Source organism: Serinus canaria, chromosome 2 (assembly GCF_022539315.1).
Source record: "Serinus canaria isolate serCan28SL12 chromosome 2, serCan2020, whole genome shotgun sequence".
Taxonomy (NCBI): Eukaryota; Metazoa; Chordata; class Aves; order Passeriformes; family Fringillidae; genus Serinus; species Serinus canaria.
Window position 1 is genome coordinate 62,163,484 of NC_066315.1, and position 21,543 is coordinate 62,185,026.

The 21,543-nt window shown below is 46.2% G+C and overlaps 2 protein-coding genes across 8 annotated transcripts in view; one reads left to right on the top strand and one right to left on the bottom strand.

The window, feature by feature from the left end:
• The first annotated feature begins 1,608 nt into the window (after positions 1–1,608).
• LOC103819409 (NAD-dependent protein deacylase sirtuin-5, mitochondrial) lies at positions 1,609–15,834 on the top strand. 5 transcript variants are annotated; one of them, XM_050970384.1, is made up of 13 exons: positions 6,215–6,274; positions 7,674–7,761; positions 8,128–8,181; positions 9,335–9,458; positions 10,717–10,832; positions 11,369–11,870; positions 12,403–12,463; positions 12,554–12,627; positions 12,808–12,839; positions 13,732–13,846; positions 14,449–14,570; positions 14,651–14,728; positions 15,478–15,834. In XM_050970384.1, exons 3-13 carry the CDS (start codon positions 8,151–8,153, stop codon positions 15,549–15,551), a joined length of 1,329 nt encoding a protein of 442 aa, XP_050826341.1. In that variant the 5' UTR covers positions 6,215–6,274; positions 7,674–7,761; positions 8,128–8,150; the 3' UTR covers positions 15,552–15,834. The 5 variants fall into 5 exon arrangements, with proteins under 5 accessions (XP_050826344.1, XP_050826343.1, XP_050826345.1 ...); XM_050970387.1 differs by lacking the exons at positions 12,403–12,463; positions 12,554–12,627; positions 12,808–12,839; ... (2 more) ...; positions 14,651–14,728; positions 15,478–15,834 and adding exons at positions 1,609–1,667; positions 2,201–2,339; positions 4,417–4,550 and having other exon boundaries at positions 6,049–6,274; positions 11,369–11,568; XM_050970386.1 differs by lacking the exons at positions 12,403–12,463; positions 12,554–12,627; positions 12,808–12,839; ... (2 more) ...; positions 14,651–14,728; positions 15,478–15,834 and adding exons at positions 1,688–2,061; positions 2,201–2,339; positions 4,417–4,550 and having other exon boundaries at positions 6,049–6,274; positions 11,369–11,568.
• Positions 15,835–16,261: 427 nt separating this feature from the next.
• RANBP9 (RAN binding protein 9) overlaps positions 16,262–21,543 on the bottom strand; it is a 38,613-nt gene continuing 33,331 nt past the window's right edge. Inside the window, exons 11-14 of one of the 3 annotated variants that reach the window (XM_050970382.1) lie at positions 20,620–20,693; positions 18,333–18,484; positions 17,557–17,668; positions 16,262–17,201 (exon numbers count right to left, since the gene is read on the bottom strand). In XM_050970382.1, the coding sequence (XP_050826339.1) occupies positions 17,071–17,201; positions 17,557–17,668; positions 18,333–18,484; positions 20,620–20,693 (469 nt within the window). In that variant the 3' untranslated portion in view covers positions 16,262–17,070. Of the gene's footprint in view, positions 17,202–17,556; positions 17,669–18,332; positions 18,485–20,525; positions 20,694–21,543 lie in introns of those variants that run through there. The other 2 variants (XM_030230862.2, XM_050970383.1) reach the window with 2 other exon arrangements.

The window sequence follows — 21,543 nt, forward strand, 5'->3', positions numbered from 1 at the left end:
CTGGGCTCTACATTGTTTCAGACCACTGAGAATACAGAATGCATGATTGATTGCTTCAGAAACACTGGGATAATTGTGCTCTTGGAGTAAGCAATCTGTATATACTAAAGAGACCAAAGGAAGCCAACCTTGTGTCCTTCTGTGCCCATTTCACATAACCTATGCCTGTGTGAGTTCTGTTGTTATTAAAAGACCTGTACTTTTGCAAGCCTTGCACGTTAACATGCCCTGCCCTGGGCTGATGTAAAGTTAGAAGGAGCACAGCTAACGGGTGCAATGATTTGATAGGAAGATGAAAGCTCTTTGGTTGATGTGCTCCTCCAAACTCTAGTACATAAACAGAACCATTTTTTTTTCCTGTTAGCAATGCTAGACTAGGAATTTGCTGTCTTGAACTTTGGATTCAAAGTAGAAGGAAATTGTGGTGATGCAACTATGAATTGCTTTTTTTTCTTTTTAATTTTAACTAGCAGCTGCCTAGTAAGCATAGTGTACAGTCTGTAGCAAGATCTCAGTTTAAGAAAACCAAACACCAGTCATGATACTAAATAACGTTATGCAAAGCCAATCCCTCATTCAAGAAACCTGCCATCCTGTTTGTTTTCCCAATCTGCACAGAATTAATGGGTTTTGATATCAGAGTCATTAGAAAGCTAAGTAAGATCAGGCTGGCATTCACCTTGTTTTCTGAGTGTAGGATGTGCTGTTTTTTCGAGCACGCTTGCCTTTATGGAGACATGGAGTGCTCAGGGAACAGCTGTGACAGCCCAGCAAGCACTAGCACAAGCGTTTAGTCGGCACCACTGACTAACAACAACATTGCCCCACCAAAGGTTTCCTTCGAGTTTGCAGCTGGAGGCAGAGTGCGGAGTGCTGGTGCTCTGTAAACAATAACAAGTACCATGGAGCAGTGTAATTGGGGAAAGGTCGGCTGCCAGCCCCTGAGCGGCTCTGGCCGTTCCCTCCCCTGCCCTCAGGTGAACTCGCTCAGATAACTCGTCTGTGCCTACAGGAGTGGGAGACAGGAGCTGCCCCCGGGGCTGGACAGGTTGCTGGTGGACTTGAAAGAGCACGGTGGAACTTGCTTCTCAGCACTCTTTGGGTACATGTTTTGGGGGCCTCTTCATCTGCTTAGCCGGTAATTTGCGGAATCCAAAGGGAGAGGGGAAAATGTGTCAAAATCTCTGAAAGGGACCTTAAAGACTTAAGTTGTTGGGAAAGGTTGGAGAGGAGGCGGCTGGATGAGACCAGGCGCTGCCTTCTTTATGCAGCAAAGCATGCTAAAACCAACTTTTCTCATAAAAAAAAAAGAAAAAGAAAAAAAGTGTGCCGTCCAAGTGCAGCGGAGTTTTCATCCGTGAACACGTAAACTGCGAACACCCGAGGGTGGACCGCAGAGAGGGATGACGCTGGAAAAGCCGTCCAGCTTTCCTGACCTACTTGCGTCTTATTGTCTCATTCCAGCTGATACGTGCGCGCTCCAGCACGGCGCAGGGACAGCGCAGCGCCGTGAAGCGGCTCGCGGCTGCTTCCAGTGCATCCATCCACGCATCCATACCGCCTTAACCCCGCGGCCCCTTGCCCGCGGGAGGGCGGAGCGGCGCAGCGCGGGGCGGGACGTGCGGCACCGCACGGCTCGGCCTCAGCCTTGCCCGCCGCCGCCCGCGGTGAGTCGCAGCGGGCGGGCCGCGAACTCGCGGCTCCGGGTCTGGTGTGAGGGCCCGACAGCCGCGAGGGCGGGGGGGCGGGCGGAGCCCCGGCCTGAGGGCCCGGCGGCCGCCGCCTCCCGCTCGCCGAGGCTCCGCCCGTCCGTGCTGTCCCCTTCGCCCTTCTGCGGGCCGGCAGATGCTCGTAGGCTCGCAGCCTCCGTCCCTTGCTTTTCTCCCTTCTTCTTAAAATGCCGTCGGGCGGGCGGGTCCTGGGAGCTGCCTCGGGTTAACAGCGCCGTTCGGAAGCGTCGCGTAAGTTGAGTGTCGGCCGAGAGCGCCGCTCTGGAGCGGGGCTGATCTCCCTGGTTCTGAACAAAAGCGGTGATCCCGGCCCCCGGGTCTCGGGTCAGGGGTGAGTCCGTGTTCTGCAGGTGCAGGAGGAAGCCGTGAGGAACGCTCGCAACGGGTTCTTTAGGGAGAGCCCCTCACAGGAAGCGGGCAGAAATACGCAGCCTGGCTGGGCCGCTGATATTTGATTTATTTCTCCCCAGGTGAAACACTTCCGAGGGATCCTGATGTGTCTCTTTCAATCTACCGCTAGAAGGTTGGTTTCCCAAGTGCATTGCGGACTTAAGGCCTTGTCCTCAACTAAACAGAAGTTTTGCTTGGAAATGGCCCGTCCCAGTTCAAGTAAGACGTGTATTTGTTTGCTTTAGCACCCAGGACAGGTTTTTAAGGTGGATTTGAAGTGCGAGAAGCTTTTGTGTGCTAAGTGAAATCCATGGCTTAATTAAAAATGTTTAAAACAGTGTGAGGTGGCTTTATTTGTCCCCCAGAATAGTAAAATTACCTTTCTGTGTCTGTATTCTGTAGAGTTCCAAAAACCCTTGTAGTCAGCATGGTTACAACATAAACACGTTTTTAATGTTTATAGTTTATGCACATAAGTATGCACTGGTTAATTGCATTTCCCTTTCATAATGCTAATGAGTAATAAAACTAATTCCTCATTTCTTTGTACAAGACTGGGCCTTGAGCATTTCTAACAGTTCAGGAGCTGGGTAACCCCAGGAGCCTGGTTCAGGCTAGCAGTTAAGGCAGACCTCTTTTCACTTGTTTAAGGGTATTTTGGTTTTGTTTTTCAATCCGAGAATGTGCCTTAACTTGAAAACTGTACACGGGTACTATAGCAACCCCCTAATGTCGGGTAGCCGAGGCAAACTTGCTTTTTCTGCTGCCTTGAGCATCAGCATTTGGCTGCTGCCAGAGACCTGGCTGGGAGGGCTTTTTGCCTGAGCTTTACACATTCAGGGCTTGTGAGGTTCGGTTTGCAGCAGCAAGTGGGGCATCACAGTCTCTGCCCAGTCCTGTGGTTCTGTGCTGTGGGTCTTGGGACCTCTCCAGTGGCTCTTTCCTGCTACAGGAACTTACCTGCCTTTGGGTGGGCTTTTGTGTGTTTGTCGGTGGGGAGGGAGTAGTTTTTGTTTTTTATTTGAAAGACCACCTGGTAAATTATGAGGATTAGGGTTGTGGTGAGCAGCTCAAAGTTCACCTGGAGCCTTCTCACTCGTGGGATGCTGTAGGAGCCTGTACTGAGGCCAGTGTTGTTTAACACCTTCATTTATGACCTGGACAATGGACCAGAGTGTATCCTTGGCAAGTTTCCATATAATACAAAGCTGGGAAGAGTGGTTGATACTCCAGAGGGTCCTGCCCCTGGGAATAAATAGTCCCAGGCACTAGGACAGGCTGGGGTGACCAGCTGAGCAGGGGTGTCCCTGGGGATCTGGTGGGCACCATGTTAGCCTTAAGCCAGTGATGAGCCTTTGTGGCAATGAAGGCTCCAGGGCATCTTCTCAATGCACAAAAACACCTCATGGTGTTTGTCAGCTGTGAGGGTGGTCAAACAATGGATTGAATTGTGCAGGAAGGTTATGGAGTCTCTATCCATGGAGATATCAAAAGCCACCCCACAGGACACTGTCCAGGGCAGTCTGCTTTGGCTGACCCTGCTTAAGCAGAGGGGGTTGAACAAGACAATCTCCAGAGGTCTGTTCCCACCTCAGCCATTTTGTGATTCTAACCTGTGTTGCTTTAAAAATCATATCTGAGGTAAACTGCAAGAGATATTATTTTTGTCTGTCTATAGCTAACCTGTTCCTATTTAATCTTGTCTTGACTCACATAAAAAGGCAAAAGAAATTTTCCATCTTTTTTCCAAACTACTATGCAGTGAAGAATGGTGGGAATAACACATTAAAAAATATAAAATATGAGTTGCAAACCTGGAAAACAGGAAAAATGCCTCAAAAGAAAGCGCATTTTCCCAAATTACCTTAATTTTGAAGGTGATACTTTGTGGAAAAAAATCTTCAAACAAAAACAACAACAAAACAAACGTATTTTTTTTTCATCTCTGGATCTTAAGTAACAATTAGGAAGCAAACTGTTCCTGGGTGGTGGTGCCAACAGTTGTTATTGGGGTAGCATCTAGTGTGGGGTTTTAGTTAAAGGCTCTGCCTTTCCAGTATTGATTATAATCATGTTTAGCACATGTTACCCTACTGAGCCTGCTCAGACACATAATTTGAGGATCTCCAGGAACTGCCCTTTAAATTCCAACATACGGAAGCTCAGGAGCCAGTAGGTGTTCTGAAGTTAAAGTCATGGGAGGTGTGTATAGAAGCCATTTCTGGATGCATAAGTGTGGCCTCTGAGGTGAGGGTGTGAGTGCCTGAACAGTTCCTTGTTTTCTGCCCTGGCACAGACATGGCTGATTTCCGAGAGGTGTTTGCCAAGGCCAAGCACATTGCTATCATCACCGGAGCTGGGGTCAGTGCCGAGAGCGGCGTCCCCACCTTCAGAGGGGCTGGAGGCTTCTGGAGAAAGTGGCAAGCCCAGGTAGGTACTGGTGACTCGTGTGTGCACGGCTGTGCCTCTCTGTCTGCCACACAGGTGGGCATGGAGCGTCAGGAACAGCTGGAAGAAGAGGGTGGAAGTTCTCCCATGGCAGTGCAGCAGGGACACAGCTCTCCTGCAGCTGCCTCTGCAGCTCTTCTCCGTGCCCTTGAAGATCTGCTTCTGTCCTTCAGTTTATCCATTGCTTGGGAAAAACAACATTCTTGCAGGCAGCTCTGGGTCTTTCTACCATCCTTGTCTTCTTGCAGTTCAGCTGTTTGCTCATCTTACGACACCCTCACTGTTTTCCTGCTGTGTGTGGCTTTTCCTGTTTTACACTCTTTAGTGTTTAAAACAAACCAAAATACCAAAGGAAGAACTGACGATAGAGACTGGTTGTTTTCTTTTAATCTTGGTGTCTCATAACACCCTTTAAAAATGCTTTAGGACTTGTTTTGTTTTGGGGCAGGTTCTTTAATTCTCCCACAGGCTGTTTCTCTTGCTGGAATGATCTTGCCAGCACTGGGAGCCAGAGGGGTGGGAGAGGAGGTGGGAGCAGACACTGGGAGTACAGCTGAAAGCACCAACAATGTGAGCTCTATGGGGGCCTTATGAGTCTCATCCTGCTGGTGCTGCAGGTGTTTTAGCAGCTGTTCTGGCTGTTCTGCTGTCAGTACATGCTACCCCAAATGCTGCAATCAGACCTGCTTTTTAATTACAGCATTCCTGAATGATCTGATGAAGCTTAAAAAGTGTCAGAGACATGGTGGTTTGAATCTTAAAGATGAGGTTTTTGCTTTCAGTGACCATCAATTCAAATAAAGCATGTGTGTGTATAAATGTTTGGTCCTGCTGCATCAGAAACTTGCATTCCATTTCCGTGTCAGCAGAATTGTGCATTGAGGTGCTGGACTGACCTGCACCTCGTTTTTGAGAAAGAGAAAGCAAAATTAAAGTTAGTGTGAAAAGCAGCTTCAATTTTACCTGCATACAAAATACAAGACTTTAGACTTTGGTTTTGACAATGGGTGTAATTTGGCTTGTGTTACACTTAAAGCAGAAAAGAAATTTCTAGCAAAGGAAATACATTCACATGAGTTTTATGGCTGCCATGGAAAAGAGAGTTGTGGGTGCCAAAAAAAGGGTGTGCATTGGAGTATTTCATCTTGCTTTAGCTTAGCTAGTGCTAAGCTCCTAATAGTTTGGTAGGGCAGCACAGAGTACGGTTGGAATGTAGTGTAAACCCATGTATGACACCATTTCTGTAAGTTATTTCCTCTTTTGATCTGACACTTTGACTTGTCACTCTTGTAAGGGTTGTGGAACAATATTCTTATCAACTGCATTTGGTTATAGATAATCTGCTTTTGATGACCCAGTGATGCAGGCAGTATAAATGCAGAGATATATAAGTGGAGCAGTATAAATGGCAGAGATGCAGCAGGCTTCATCTGGGGAAGGGATTCTTTTGTTGTAGGATGACCTGTTACATCTTTTGCAGGAGCTAGCTACTCCAGGGGCTTTTGCACGAAACCCTTCCCGTGTGTGGGAATTCTACCACTACCGTCGGGAAGTGATGCTGAGCAAACATCCCAATCCAGCCCACATTGCCATTGCAGAGTGTGAAAAGCGTCTCAGCAAGCAAGGAAGGAGCGTTGTGGTCATCACTCAGAACATTGATGAGCTGCACAGGAAGGCAGGCACCAAGCACCTCTTAGAAATCCACGGTAAGAGTTGGCTCACATATCTGCCACAGGCTAGGAAACCTGGGGTGGGGAGCAGGAAGAAGGGAAAGCGGGATAAGTACAGAGAGAAAAGATTTTTGTCTTTAAAATTACAATAATTTGCATAAATTTATTTACAATAACACCCTGTTCTCTTTTGGAAGTTGTTTCAGGTACTTCGTATTCTCTCTTTATTCCTCACATTTAGGATCACAGAATCTCATCTTTCTGTTTTTCATGGATTCTGACAGTATACAGGAAATGGTTCTCCTTTCTTGCTTGCACAGTTTTTGACAGATCCACTTGAATTCATGTGACTGTCACACCTGGGTGATTTCACTTAGAAAAGGGGAAAAGAATCCTCAAGGATTCCATTGTGTGGTAGGGGTGGTGTCAGACTGCTGCTAATAAAGGGTGTATTGGCAAGCCTGGCCTCGCCAGCCCTGGTGCTTTCCCTCTGTCCTGTTCTCACTTGTGCACTTCTTGGCTACAGGAGGACAAAGGGACTGGAAACAACTGAGATTCCCTTACCTTTCTGTCCTGCAGCCAGTGGCCCTCCCCCCCTCTTCCCTGTAGTCAGTGGCATTCCTTACTCCCACAAAGTGCAAGAGGAGCACATTGCAGGTGCAGCACCCTGGGGGTCAGCAGGGGTTTGGGATCTGAGGAAATGTACAGGTGTGGAGAGAAAAAGGGTGTGGAAGCCCTTCTCCATCCCTGTAGGTGACCTCACTCATTTCTCCGCTCCTCAGGCCCTGCCACAGGGTAGAAGTCTCCCGGGACAAAGACCCATCCTGGTCCTCCAGCACTGTGATACTTTTTAACTCAAGTATCACTAAGGTGAAAATGGGATTTCCCACCACCACTTTTGTGCTTTGGCCTATGGAAACCTGAAACCTGCACTAGCTGTTACGCAGTTGTGGACCCAATGAGGAAGCCTTGGCAACAGTTTAATTTTGGTTATTTGTGTTCCTTACAAAATGGACAGATTTTTAGCTCTTGGCTATATTGCACATCTCGACAGCATGTTAGTAATGCTACAGAAGTTTTGGGGGTGGAGTTTTGCACCAAACAAAATGGTGTTGACCAGCTTTTTTTTTTAAGAAAATGTTTCTGATGTAAGAGGAAAAGCAATAAACAGAAATCATCTCCCTCAGTGATATTTTAAATTATGATTTTCCTGCAAAATATGTTATGGGACTGTGTATTACTCATGTGCTGAGGCAGAACAAGGGGGCACAGTGGGACTGTCTTTGCTGTTGCATTCCTGTAGTAAGTTACCTGCAAGGCACAGCCTTCAAGGTCTGTAAATAAAAGCTGCCCAGGATAAACACATCCACTTGCTTGCACAGCCATACCTCAGAGCCATTGCTTCATCCCTGATGTTTCTCTTCATGTGTTCCAGGTAGTTTATTTAAAACTCGGTGCACCAGCTGTGGAAACGTAGCTGCGAATTACAAGAGCCCGATCTGCCCCGCATTGGCTGGGAAGGGGTAATTCATTCTTTCTTTCACCATTAAAAAAGGAAGTGAGCAGGGGAGTGGGCCAGGCATATACTCAGTGATTTTTTAGGATTTTTTTACCTTTACATTTCACCAGACCTTTAGATAGTTACATAAATAATTGTGCCTTTGACAGTCTTGGCCAGCTTATTACAGTTGCTCAGCTTCAGGATAATTCTGGACAAATTCCTGCCTGCTTCATGTGTGGTATTTTAGGATTGTAGTAGGTGTTCAAGTTGGCTGAAGTTGTGGATTCTTTGATTGGAGGGTGTGCATTAGAGAATATGAAGGGTTTTTATTAATATATAAAATACCTTTTGGTACAGCTGGACATGTATTTCCATTTTGTAACTACAGGGCTCCAGATCCTGACACAGAAGATGCTGCCATTCCAGTTGAAGACCTTCCTCAGTACGTAATGGACTACTTTGTTGGGCTGTTACTGCTTCATGCTTTGTGCATCTCAAAGCTTCATGTTATTGTTCATGTTGTTTTGGAAGGACATTCCACAGGAGACAAAGAACTTTGTGTAGGGGGACAGGATATAAGAAAATATAGTGTAGAAAGTAATCCTACCCCTAAGGAGTTGCAGCTGGGCCAATTATCAAAGATTAGGAACAGGCCTGACTTCACCAGGCCCCAGCTGTAACCAATGAGAAGAAGAGTGCTATAAAAGAGTGGGTTGGGTGGTTGAGAACGGAACTGGAGTTAGTTGGCTGCTTTGTGAAGACAAAAGAGTCAGTGCTGTGAGGAGTAGCCCCTGAGAAACACCAAGAAGGTATGAAACTTTTGGGATAGGAGGTAACAGTATGGAATTCCTGCAATAAAATGACAACAACTCTGGAACTCTGTCCCAGGAAATTGAGTCTAAAGTTGCAGAGGCATCAGACAAAGGAATGTGTAGAAGTTACTATGGTGCTAAAGGTATCCCACGTTTGTGTACTTCAGCACCAAGAGGAAACGTGGCCGAATTCCTGGGGTTTGTAGTAAGTGAAGTAGTAGGAGAATTGCAGCAAGAAAGTAGTGCTACATTTGTTACTTGACAGGTGTCACCTACTGTTTTTCTGGAATACTGTGGTGGGGTCCCCTCACAGGCACAGAATGTGCCACAGTGCTTTTTTGCACTGCCTGAAGCTTTGCCTTAGCTAGATGCAAATGGAAAAAGCCACCACATTTTTCACCTGATTCCTAAGGAAAAAGAGGCTAAGACAATGCTTCTGTCTTTTGGGTCATTTTCTCCTTAAAACCCTGTCAGCCAGTTTGTTAAAGCTGATGGAGGCTGAGTTTTAACTCTCATGCATTTCAGGATCTGAGTAAGGGGAAGACACAATAAAGTATTTGTGCTAAACAACTGTTTAGCACCCCCTTTCTTGGAATCATGCAGCATGTGTGTAGCGTGGAACGAGCTGCCTTCTGTCCAGCATGTGGTAGAGGAGGGTGTGGGGAGGGCTGTGAAGGAGGAGAGAGGATGATGGCAGGTAAGACCTGCCTAGGGAGAATGAGCTTCTTTGCCGCTCTGCAGCCTCAAGTGCTGCTGACCTGTCCCTCTGTGGTGCCTGAGCAGGTGTGAGGAGGACGGCTGCAATGGGCTCCTGCGGCCCCACGTGGTGTGGTTTGGCGAAGCCCTGGATCCCAGTGTGCTCACGGCAGTGGAGAAGGAGCTGGATATTTGTGACCTCTGCTTGGTTGTGAGTGGCGCTTTCCTTACCTGTCCTCTGAACCAGCAGGGAGGCCACACTAGGGATGTGGCAACTCCTGGGTGAAGCAGATGCATCCGTGCTTCCCTGAGGGAACTAAAAGCCCCAGAGGGACTCTGGTGTCCAGTGCAAAACATTAAAAGACCTTTCAGTTTGAAAATCTTTCAGCCTACTCAGAAGTCAACAGGTACACGGGGTAAGAGATTACACAATGCTGTTTGGCTGTTGAATTTTATTCCCCTCTACTTTGCTTTGGTGAGACCCCACCTGGAATACTGTGGACAGTTCTGGTGCCCCCAGCATAAGGATGTGGAACTGTTGGAGCAAGTCCAGAGGAGAGCCACAGTGTTGATAAGGGCACTGGAGCACCTTCCCTGTGAAGGGAGGCTGAGAGAGTGGAGCTGTTCAGCCAGGTGAAGGGAAGGCTCTTGAGAGACCTTAGAGCAGCCTTCCAGTACTGAAAGAGACCTGCAAGGAGGCCAGAGGGGGATTCTTCATCAGGAACAAGGGGTGATGGCTATTAACTGAAAGAGAGTGGCTTTAGGTTACATAGAGGAAGGAATTCTTTACTGTGAGGGTGGTGAGGCACTGGAACAGGTTGCCCAGAGAAGCTGTGGGTGCCCCATCCCTGGAAGCATTCAAGGCTAGGTTGGATGGGCCTCTGAGCAACCTGAGCTAGTAGAAGGTGTCACTGCCCATGGCAGAGGAGTTGGAACAAGCTGATCTTTAAGGTCTCTTCCAATCCAAGCCATTCTATTGTTTTAATTTCTCAAATAGTAAAAAATACAATTTTTTGTATAGTTTGAAAGGGAAGTAAGTTATAATGTGCTGCTTTTTTGCAGGGTGGTTTACATGCCATGTAGGTTCCAGATCTCTAACCAAAACTCTTGCTTAGACTGTTGTCTTCCATTTACAGGATCATCTAAAGTAACAGATGGAGCATTTTATTGGGTTTTTATTTTTCCTTGAAGACAAAGTGTGCCATTTTGTTTCTGGATTTTTTTTTCATCTACACTTACAAATGGGTTTCTTTGGGCTGCATCAGAGAAACAATTCCTGATTGCTATGCTAAGTTAAATAGCTACATCTGCAGTGACACTAGTCAGACACTGATTCCGTTTCATTTTTGTAGGCATCTCCTAGGCTTCAGTGCCCGTGCAGTTGTGGGAATGGCCCTCACCACAGGGCTGGATTGGTTTGGTCTGAGTGCTGTCCTACATTCTTGTGACTTCTGTCCCACTGCCTGCAGGTCGGGACCTCGTCCGTGGTGTATCCTGCGGCCATGTTCGCCCCTCAGGTCTCGGCCAGAGGAGTCCCGGTCGCGGAGTTCAACATGGAAACCACTCCTGCCACCAACAGGTTCAGGTAACACTGCTCAGGCAGCAGCCTTCAGTCCCCTCCTTCCTGCCCTGCTTTGGTCCAGCTGCCGAAACGCTGGGTTTAGACACATACGGTCAAGTTTTCCCCCCGGCCTTATGAAATATTAAGTTTTTGTTAATAAGTAAGAAAAGAGCATTCTTCTTCCATGGTGGAATTTTCACTGAAGACACAAAACGTATTATTTAAAGGGTGAGGCTGAAGTCTGTCCCTATGCCCCACAAGGCCTAAACCCTTCTTTCCTCCTCTTTTTCTTTCCTCCTCTTTTTCTTTCCTCCTCTTTTTCTTTCCTCCTCTTTTTCTTTCCTCCTCTTTTTCTTTCCTCCTCTTTTTCTTTCCTCCTCTTTTTCTTTCCTCCTCTTTTTCTTTCCTCCTCTTTTTCTTTCCTCCTCTTTTTCTTTCCTCCTCTTTTTCTTTCCTCCTCTTTTTCTTTCCTCCTTCCTGTCCCCCTGCCAGACTCGCCGGGTAAAGGAGCGGGATGCGCTGGTGCCTGCCCGCGCCCTAAACCTGCTGCTTCCTTCCAGGTTCCACTTCCCGGGCCCCTGCGGGACCACACTGCCGCCGGCGCTGGCGCGACACGAGACAGAGATCATCTCCTGAGCCCTGGGATCACCCCCGGAGTGCCGGGAGCGGTCCGGGCCGGCGGGACGCAGCGCGGGGCGGGCGGGCCGGAGGCGGCGGCGGGACTCGTCCCTACGGCAATAAAGGCGGGGCGGCCGGGCCATCTCCGATGTGCTGTGTCTGTGCGCGCATCCCGCGGGGCGGGGCGGGGCTGGGCGGGCGTCCCGGCGCTCGGCATTCCCCGGCGGAAGGCGGGAGTGGTTCCGGGGCGGGCGGCGCAGGGACCGCGGCCATGGCGCGCCGGCAGAAGGCGAAGGCGGCGGCCGCGGGCAAGCGCAAGGCTCTCGCCGCGCTGCCCAGTCCGGCCTCCTCCTCGGAGGACGAGGCCCCGGAGGAGGTGTCCTTCGGCGTGGCGAGGGAGGCGGCCGAGGCCGAGCGGAAGCTCGTGGGAGAGGCGGCGCGGAGGTGCGGACACGCCGGGACCTCCTGCTCCCGAACGGCGGCTCACACTCCAGCGCTTTCCTCCTCTTACCCCCTTCTCTTAGCCCCACTCATCTCCCCTTTCACCCCTCTTACGGTCCCCTTAACCCCTCGCTTACCTCTCTAGTCGTCCCCCCCACCCCTCTTACGCTCTTAGACCCCTTTTTACCCCCGTACATGCCTCTTGCCCCCTCTTATCCTCCCCTTATTCCCTCCCTTATCTCTGCTTATTTCCCCTTGTGGCCTCCTTTCCCCCCCACCTTATCTCCCTTCTTACCCCACCACCCTTCTTACGCCTCCCCGGTCCCTTCTTCCTTATCCCGCCCGTAACCCCTTCCTTCCCTTCACCTCTCTAAAACCCCTTTCACTTTTCCTATCCTCTCTCCCTTATCCCCCCACTTGCTCCTCCTCACCACCTCCTTTGCCCTTCCAAGCCCTCGTTCACCCCCTTTATCCCCGCCCGTAATCCCCCCTCTCTCCCCATGGAGTGCTGACGGTGGCTCCCGCCTTCCCGCAGGCACCGGGAGCTGCTGAAGGAGAAGCGGCGGCGGCACCAGGAGCTGTTCGCGGAGCAGAAGGTACCGCGCTGCCCCCGCGGGGCTCCGGGCAGGCCCTGGGTATGCGTGCCGGCTGTGTCCGTGCCCGCCTGACTCCCCTCTCCCCCACAGAAGCGCAGGCTGCTGCCCGAGGCCGTGCTGCAAGAGCTGCAGGAACTGCAAGAGCTGCAGGATGTGTCCGCACGGTGAGGGGACAGGGGAAGGCGGCGGTGGCTGTTGGGACCCCTCTCTCCGTATCTCCCACCCGTGGGGCAGCCCCGGTCCTGGCTTGGGAGACCATACTGGAAATGGGAGTTTCATGGCTGTAAGTAAAGGAAGGCAGTGTGAATTGAAGAGTAACCTTTTGCCTTCCCTTTGCTCCCCAGGCCCGCTGAGCAGGCTGCAGCAGATGACCCAGGTACGTTACAGCTTGCTTTGCATGGGGTGCACATCTGGTACTTCAGGAATTCATTCTGTGCCGGAGCGCTGGTGAAGAGACCTTCTCCAAGTCTTAATCTTGAACACACTGGACAGATTGTATTTTTCCTCAGATATTTCTTTTTCTGGGGAAAATACAAAGTCAGATTCAATCTAATTCCGACACCTTTTACAGAAGTCACTTGCTGTGCAGTGATTTCAGTTAAATAGCCTGAAGTGTTTAAGGAAATCATGGACAGGTGTTAAAGCAGAAAAAGCAAGGATTATCAAAGGTGGATTAATATTTAGCCTTTAATTTATAAAGGCTATTCCTGGGTAGGATTGTTAAATTGATTGCGTCTGTACTTTATATATCAAACTACAGTGTAATAGCATCTGTAGGATATTAAGTAACTTTTTTCAAACTCAGAATTACAAAATTAAGAGTCTAGACTGTTTATGACTGCTGTTTTTGCTTCATCTGTACTTCAAAGTACTTCAGAAAAAATCTTTTTTTTTAAACAGTTCTCTCATCCAAACCTCACATGTTGCTGTATGGTGTAACTGCTACTTTTTCTTGCTTTTATTTAAAAAAGATCTGTTGTAGTGACATAACAAAGAGCTGAGCTGAGAATGAAGCAAGACTGAAGCCAGAGCTGGATTTCCCTTTATGGGTTACCCATAGCTGTTGTATTGCATTGAATTTTTGTCTGGTGATGAATTCCATTTTGTTGATGCCGAGGAAAGCTGGCTCCCCTCAGCATATTTTTTCCCTCCCTCTTACAGCTGTTCTTCCTAGTCAGTGCTTCTGAAAAATGCTGCTTGTTCTAAGTCCTGTTCCTGTTTCACTGGCCAGTTTTGATTTGTAACATCTGGGAAATTTCATTTACAAGTTACTCTAGGTGAAGAACTTGAAGCTGAGGCTGTAGAGCTGGAGCAAGGCCAGGCCCAAAGGCAAGGCCAAGCTGAAGTGCAGGAGAAGAAAGGCAAGAGGAGCAAGGGTGCCAGGTAAGAGGAGGAGATGATTTTGCCAGGTATGGGAAGGTCTGTTCTGTCACTGCATGGCTGTACCCTCTTCTGCACTTCATGTTCCCCCATCCTTCATCTGATTAAAAGCATATTTATGTGCTAAAAGTGCCTTTAATATCTTCTGCTTTAGCATACTTATATATGTGTGCATACATATATATATATATGATAGAAATAATTTTTACATATTACATATATGTAACTGCTGTGAGGTGGCTGGGCAGTCATAAGGACAGCAGTACACATTGTGTTGTGGGGTGGTTCAGCACCAAATTCCTGCATTTCAATCTGTTTTTCTCTCCTTTTTATTTCATTGTCACTGATGGCCCTAGAGAGTAATTGCCCCAGCTTTTGGTAGGATGAGCTCGGGACGCCCAAGGAAACTACTCGGGCACACAAAGGCATATGACAAGAGCTTGAGAGTATTGGTCCAGACTTTATTTTTTTAATACTGCCATAAAGCTCATCTGAGTATCAGAAACCATCACTGGCTGCTGCTGTGCTCAAGCAGCAGAGCTTGACAGCAGTGTCTGTTCTGGACCCTGTAACCACACTATAGGGCTTTACATCTCTTTGACTAGGACAAAAGGGAACTACGTGGCTGTGTGCTTGAAAGACCACAGTGCAACAGGCCTCCACCAACAGCTGGCTAGAGACTTCTTAAATGCTCAGCTCTATGGGCCACACACCAACCGGGTACCGGGTAAGCACTGCTGCTTGGGTGGGTCTGGATGGAGCCTTGTCTGCCTTGAACTTGGTTATTAACACTTGTCTCCATTCCAGCAAATGAATTTTTCTCCCTTGCAAACAAGAGAGGCCCTGTCAAAAAAGCTGCCATTCACTTTGTGGACAAGTCTTGGGGTGAGTATAGAAAAAGTCAGAATAGGTACTGTTTTCTGCCTCTGTGGCTAAAAGTGCACTTGAATAAAAGCAGGGTTTCCATGCTAGAGCATCCTGGCTTGTGATCCTCCAAGCACCTGAAGAGTAAGGGAAGGACAGCAGAACACTGCAGCCTCAGTGGGTGTCATGAGCACACCCCCAGGGATGGTGTATGAGACACAATTTAAAAAAAATTACCTCATTTTTGGTATGTTAAGAGCCAGGGCTGCTCAGTGAAATAAATACTTCAGGAGCTGTTGTTTCAGCCTCCAATCTCTGAGCCGTTGGAAGGCAGTTCAGATCCATCTCAGACTTAAAAGCAGGGATACCAAGATCCCAGAACCTCTATGTGAGCACAGGGAAATAGCACCCATCTATCCTCATTTACATAGTGGATGCAGGCAGTTTCACACCCACACATTCTGTGAGGGTCACGAATACCAGAGGGAAAAGTTGCTGATCCTTAGCAAGCCAGGCCTGCTTTCCACCTGTGCTTCATCACTGCAAGCACCACTGTATCCCCCCCACCCTCCAAAGGAGGCTGTTGCAAACTGGTACTCCTGGCCAGTAGAATGCACCTGGGGCACATAAAATACCTTAGGAAGTTTATCATTGATTGAGGTGGTTGTTCTGTTCTGAAATACTGCAGCAGCCAAGGGATTGCTCCTTCTCCAGCACATGGGGGCTGAGAAAAATGGTAACTAACCACCTTTTTTTTTTTTTTTTTTTAGGGCAAGATAAAAAGGAAAAAGCAGCAAGGTTTAAGAAACGCTGGCTGGCAACACATATTAAAAATGGAGTTTGAAGACAGTTTTTTCAGAAGATGCTGCTAAGGACTTTTAGTGACAGTTGATCTCAACTCAACACAGGTGTTTTTCCTACTTCATCATCACTTTGCTTTCAGTTCCAGCCAGCAGAAGGCACTGAGTTGAGCCTGATTGGATTTCCCTCTCCCCTTTCAGAAGTTCTTGGGGAAGCTACAGAGCAGCCAGGCCAGTGTTTTAGAACAGCTGGTGCTAGGACCAGGCTTGCTGAGCTGCCTCCATGAGGCAATGCCTTTGCAGAGAATAAAGATGAGCAATGTTGTACCTACTGTTGTGGATGCTGCATTCCTTACAGCAGGCACTTACTTCTACTGCCTCAGTGACTTGTGTCTCTAAGGAAAGGCTGTACCCTAACAGCAGAATCATTAAATCAGCTCCCACAGCAGGGCACTTCTCTCCAGCCTCATGATTACTTTCCAGCAGTAAGGGATTTTCCCCATCTGCAGGGAGCCTGAGTAACCTTCCTGCACTGTTAGCTAGACTCACTGTGTGGCAAGAACAAGGCAAAGCCCTTCACCTGGACCAGCCCAGCTTCCACATGGAGGTGGCAGCCCCAGCTCAAGGGGTGAGCCTGTCCCCTCAGAGGTCTCCACAAGAAGCACTGTTCTAGGATGGAGCCTAGAGCAAGACAATGTAGCATACACGTCCATGCTACCGTGGATGTAGATGTAAGTTTTTAATGGCTGGTTAATTATGATATCACTACATTTTATTGCAATATAGTACTATTTAAGCACTTTTAAAAATGCAAGGTGTACAAAGATTAAATTAAGACTGTAAATTGACTAAATATTTGGTTTTTATATAAATAGGTCATAACCACACTGTGTTGACATGTAATACTGTTATAATACAACAGTTAAACTGGTGAGCCTACACAACAGAAGCTGTCTGTAGTTAAACAAGGAAACGAAGTTGAAAAGACCATGTTAAAACAAAAAACTACTAAGATCAACAGGTTGGGATTGTAAGTAGCAACAAACATATTCACTCAGCTCCTGAGTAATTCAAGTTTTACAGTACACATTAAAAAATATCATTTCTTCCCACCAACACTATATATCCAAACCATTTGCATTTTGCAAATTACACTGATTGAACTATGTAACAATGGGGGTGGAGGTTGGCAAGTCATCCTGCTTGACGTTTACATCACCCACATGCTAATACATCCATGTTTTCTATTCTTCCGTCCCACCACAAGGTAGCAGGATTTTTGGTTTGTTTTGGACAATCGTTCAAAGGATTGGTACTTGTCAATTTGCATGTCTGACGTTACCAGTGATATTTTCAACTCTTAGTTGTCTAAGAGGTTTAAAGATGGAAATCTCCTAACACTAAGTTAGAAATCATTTGCATCATGCTGTAAACTAGGAAGCAACATAAAGCGACAGACTTGTCCTTAGTACATAATTAAAATTCCAAATTCCAGTCAGCAGAGCTGGTCTACTTTCCATGTTGAATATGCCACAATGCCTTTCAGACCTTCAAAATGCATAGCTAGTGTAGGTAGTCTTCCACTGTGGCAAACGCGCAGGATCCGATTCCTGACCGGGCCATCAATCCTAGACACTGTGACGCCTGTCCCATGGCGAGGGCAAGCGGGGGTTGCTTTGGCAGATTGTGAGTCTCTGAAAAAGAATCACAGTACCAGTTAAAATACCGGAATAATTTCATAGTAATACACCAAAAACTTGACATCTAAACTACTTAAATCATTCCTTTGCAAGTTTGCTCTTAGAGCAAGACACAAAGCAGGAGCAACAAAGTGACCTTGCACAGCACCATTACTGCACAGGCCCTTTTCCCTCTGAACTACAACAGTAGGCAAGTTCCTGTTATTTTACATACCCTCCAAAAGAATCCCTCTCTTCCCAGAAGAGTGTACACAACGCAGCTGTCCTTATGATGGAGCAGCAGGGCCACCTGTGTGGGACACGGGGGAGGCACCCCGAGTCCCCTGGGCAGCCAGCAGGCCACACTTACCTAGTATTGCACTATTCAGCACAGAGCACACTGGTTCTCTTTGTATGGGGTCAAGCTGATTTCCAACAGGGCTGCTCCATGGATCAGAATATGCAAGCAAACTGAACGCATCCTGTGGGAAGATAACTTCTATTACATCTACAGCTACAAGCTACTAGTGAAAAGAAGGGATACTTTGTTCAACTGTTCAGAATCACAAAGGTGACTGTCAGTATCCATCAATATAAAAAGATAGAAAGAAATTGTGACAGGACTTGTTCCATTTAGTGTTTTTTTCCCAAAAGCAAAGCAAAAGGTAACATTATTTTACTAGTGAGGGGGTAAGAGAAAGACTGAAAACTGCATGCAGTCTTTGGCAGGAGGCTTTGCTTTTCCAGAGCAGTCTCAAATCAAGGCAAACTGAATAACATGCAGAGTACTAATGACAGCACGTTTTGGGCATCTCTACCAATCCCCCTGTTGTTCATTTATCATTGACAAAAGAGCAAAAACACAAAACCAGAACTTCGATTCATGAGGCCAAGGTACATGGTCACAAATGAGAGAAAGGAAAGCGCTAAATCAATTTCTGTGTTTAACTGTGTAACAGCACAAAATTATCTTCCCTGAGCATGTGTTGCACAGACAAAAGAGAAGACAGTGCTACACCACAGCTGACCAGAACATCTGCTCTGAGACATGTGGAAAATGGCAGAACAGTATTCCAGCACAACATGCTGTGGGAAGTTCCTGCTGGGCAGCACAGTTATTCACCTTTACAAGAAGATTAAACATACCTTAAGCATTTTCTTATTCACTGTGTTTTTGCCACATTCTCTTCTTAGCTGCTCACTCATTGCTTGCAATTCTCTTCCAAAATGGATCATCCTTTCAATGGCTGCTTGGCTGCCACCACACAGCTGGCGTCTTAACTGACTTGAATCTACTTCTAAAGAAACGATATCGTCATCATCACCACTGGCAGAGCCGAGGGTAACAACCTATGGATCTACAGACTCTGCACTGATTTCACTCAAACATGGCTGCCTGCCCAGAGAGAGCAGGTCAGACACAGACCCTGGCCCCACGTGCTCCTGTACCACACACTGGGGAACTGCTCCTTAGGAACATTTAGGAGACCTGGTTCACTAACGGCAAAGGCTGTCACAGCATGTGCTGTTTATCTGCAAGGGGTAATTTTAAACTAACTAGAAGACAAACCAGATTTTACCCTAAAATTTTAAGGGAGTTTAAAAAACAACAATGAAAGTCCACACAGTTCTAACTTTCTTAATTCTTTGGCACTGCATTTCTGAAGATACACAAAAATGGGAACTACTAGAGTGTAAAAAAATGCCCAACTTCCTCAACAGTCATGATGGATTCTCTACAAGACAATCATTTAGACTGTTCATACTCCTTGCAGGACATGTTATCTTAATCATTTGGCTATTTCAGGCTTCTTTTGTAATCAAGCAGGACACTACAACTGATTTGTTTACTGTTTCATACACTATTTCCAACACTAGTGATTTTAAAAGATATTGATGCAGCTTATGATTAGTAAACCAACTTCGCTTCTTTGAAAAATCTGCTTTTTAAAAATTTACACCTAAAGCACCTCATTCAAAAAAAGGCATTTATCCATTCCTTGTCTTTTTTCAACAATGGAATCAAGTTTTAAAATGAGCATTTTGATAGACTCTTCAGTTACAAATACACTCTTCTTTGTAACACTGCTATTTAGTGATCCATTTTTGACTACTCTTTCAAAACAAGATTTTTAACAGGTTACTTTTTTTTTTCCTTAGATGTAAGTTTATCACCTCTGGAAAATACCTGCCTACTTAACCTTCAATACACTGCACTAAGGAGAATATATAACTATTTCAAAAAGTGAAAAACCACCAGACTCAACCTGGGGGCAGGGTTGGGGGGTAAACAGTGTCAGTGAGGCACCCACAAGTCTTCAAGTAGTGGTGTCTGTCGCTAGCTCAGCCTCATCTAAGACATGACTTCCCAAAGGCAGGAGACAGCCACATTACAAAAAGCACAACTCCGTGCCCTGAGCAGCTGCTGCATGTCTGTCACAGCAAGTCTCTGCAGAAAAGGCTGCAAGAGAGCGAGGGCCTGTTTTGGGTTTTCTGTCACAGAAATAAGGTCTTATTATTATCCAGTTTCAGAGCATAATGCAGGGAATACAGTCTGGCAACTTGCATTCCTCCTTGCAGAGCTGTAACAGAATGACATTTGCTGTTCCACTGCATTTCCCAGCAAAGCTGCAGGATCAGCAGCAGCACATGCCCCGGAACTGGGAAGTGCTCACAGCACTCTGCACGTGCTGCTGCATTCTGAAGGTCTCCAGTTTCACATTTCATTTCAACTACACATTAACTGACATCTGCTTAAATCAATTGTTTGAGTACCAATTCTGCAGCTGCACAAAGGGCAAGCAGAGGGGATTTAAATACTCATTTGTCACCAACATCAATAGGCATGACAGAGTATAAAGCAAATTAAGTAAAACAAAGTTAATTTTTAGCTCATAACTATATAAATTGTTATTTTTTTGGTGGAAAACATGGGAAAAAAGTTAATTTTTAATTTTTTACATTTCCCTAATAAAGCTCTTGAGCATTAAATATTAGCACTTTGCATTTCAATATAAAAGATTTAGAATTTCTACGCTTACTGCGGAGCACAAAGATGCCATGAGAACCACAAATGGGAAGAGGGAGAAGCAATTTCCCAACTCAAACACAGGGTGCTACACAACCGGGTGTTTCTTCTCAAAGGTACTTCCTTAAAAATTAATGCTAATTTCAGCAGGCATGAGTTACCCATTTCCCCTGTTCTCACACAGATACTGGACCACCTAAATCAGTGGTTTTAAAATATACTTCTAGTAATAGCAAAACAATCAAAAAATTAAGATTTGAGCTAGTAACCCTAACTTTCAAGTTGGGAAGCATTGCAAGTAAAAACATAACCTTGTTGCCATCACTTAATAAAAATGTAAGAAATATCACTGCAGACCCATTTCTGTGTCACATTCTTCCATTTCGTGATCATGTTTAGAACTACCATTTAGGAAGCCATTGGATGAAGTCTCAGCAACCCCATTGGAGTAGTGATCTGTTTCCATGTCTACATCATTGCTGAAAAGAGAGTAGTAAATACAAGTTTTACTCGTATTTTTAATACTTAGGTTATCTTTACAACTTCATCACACTACTTCTTCATCTTAGCTACTGAAAAGCTGCTGATAAATATTTCCAAGCTAGACCACAGTTTCTTCAATAACAACTGGTGACACCAGAGCACCATGGAAAGTTTTAAGGTTGTCTAAACATTAGTTTTCAGTACAATACTATTTTCAGATGCTGAAAATTTAAACGTGTGCCCCATTATTCAGGAGTAAGGAATATAACAGTTTCTAAATACAGACCAAAAAGTTGTCTATATAATTGTATGTACAAAGAGCAGAAGAAAATGCATTGAGAAAATATACTACTCCCCCTTTTCAATATAGTTAGTATTTATATATAAAAAATATAGTTAAGTCAATATACATCCTACTTGGAAAATGCCATATTTAGGTAACTAATTAGTTTGAAAAAATGCATTTTCCTCTTATTTACTCCGTGGAACGACAGAGGGAAAACAAAAAAAGAAATCCCCAAAGCAAATGCTCAGTAAAGCAGAACACTGAAGAGACACTCAGTGGCAAATGCAGAGCATTCAGCTCCTTACAACCCTCTGCTCACAGCAGCTCACAGAAGTGTTTTTAGAAAATGCCAGCGTGGCTTTGGGGACTGAGCTTTGCTGACAGTTGCATCCTGGCCTGCTCTATTCCATCATGGAGAATAGCAACCTAAAACCTCTGTCAAGACCAAATAGACTCAATTTGGAAGTTTAATATCTTGCTTCTAAGCAACCAAAGATACTCAGCTTCCTTTGAGGAAGGAAACCAAAAGGCCTCTCTGACTGGGCAAGAACACAGCCAAG

Excerpts from the sequence above, each read along its gene's own strand:
- LOC103819409 (XM_050970384.1), top strand. The coding sequence starts at position 8,151 with ATGCTGCCATTCCAGTTGAAGACCTTCCTCA. Across the intron at positions 11,871-12,402 it reads GTGGGAGAGGCGGCGCGGAG|GCACCGGGAGCTGCTGAAGG; the intron begins GTGCGGACACGC and ends GCCTTCCCGCAG. Across the intron at positions 12,628-12,807 it reads CTGCAGGATGTGTCCGCACG|GCCCGCTGAGCAGGCTGCAG; the intron begins GTGAGGGGACAG and ends TTTGCTCCCCAG.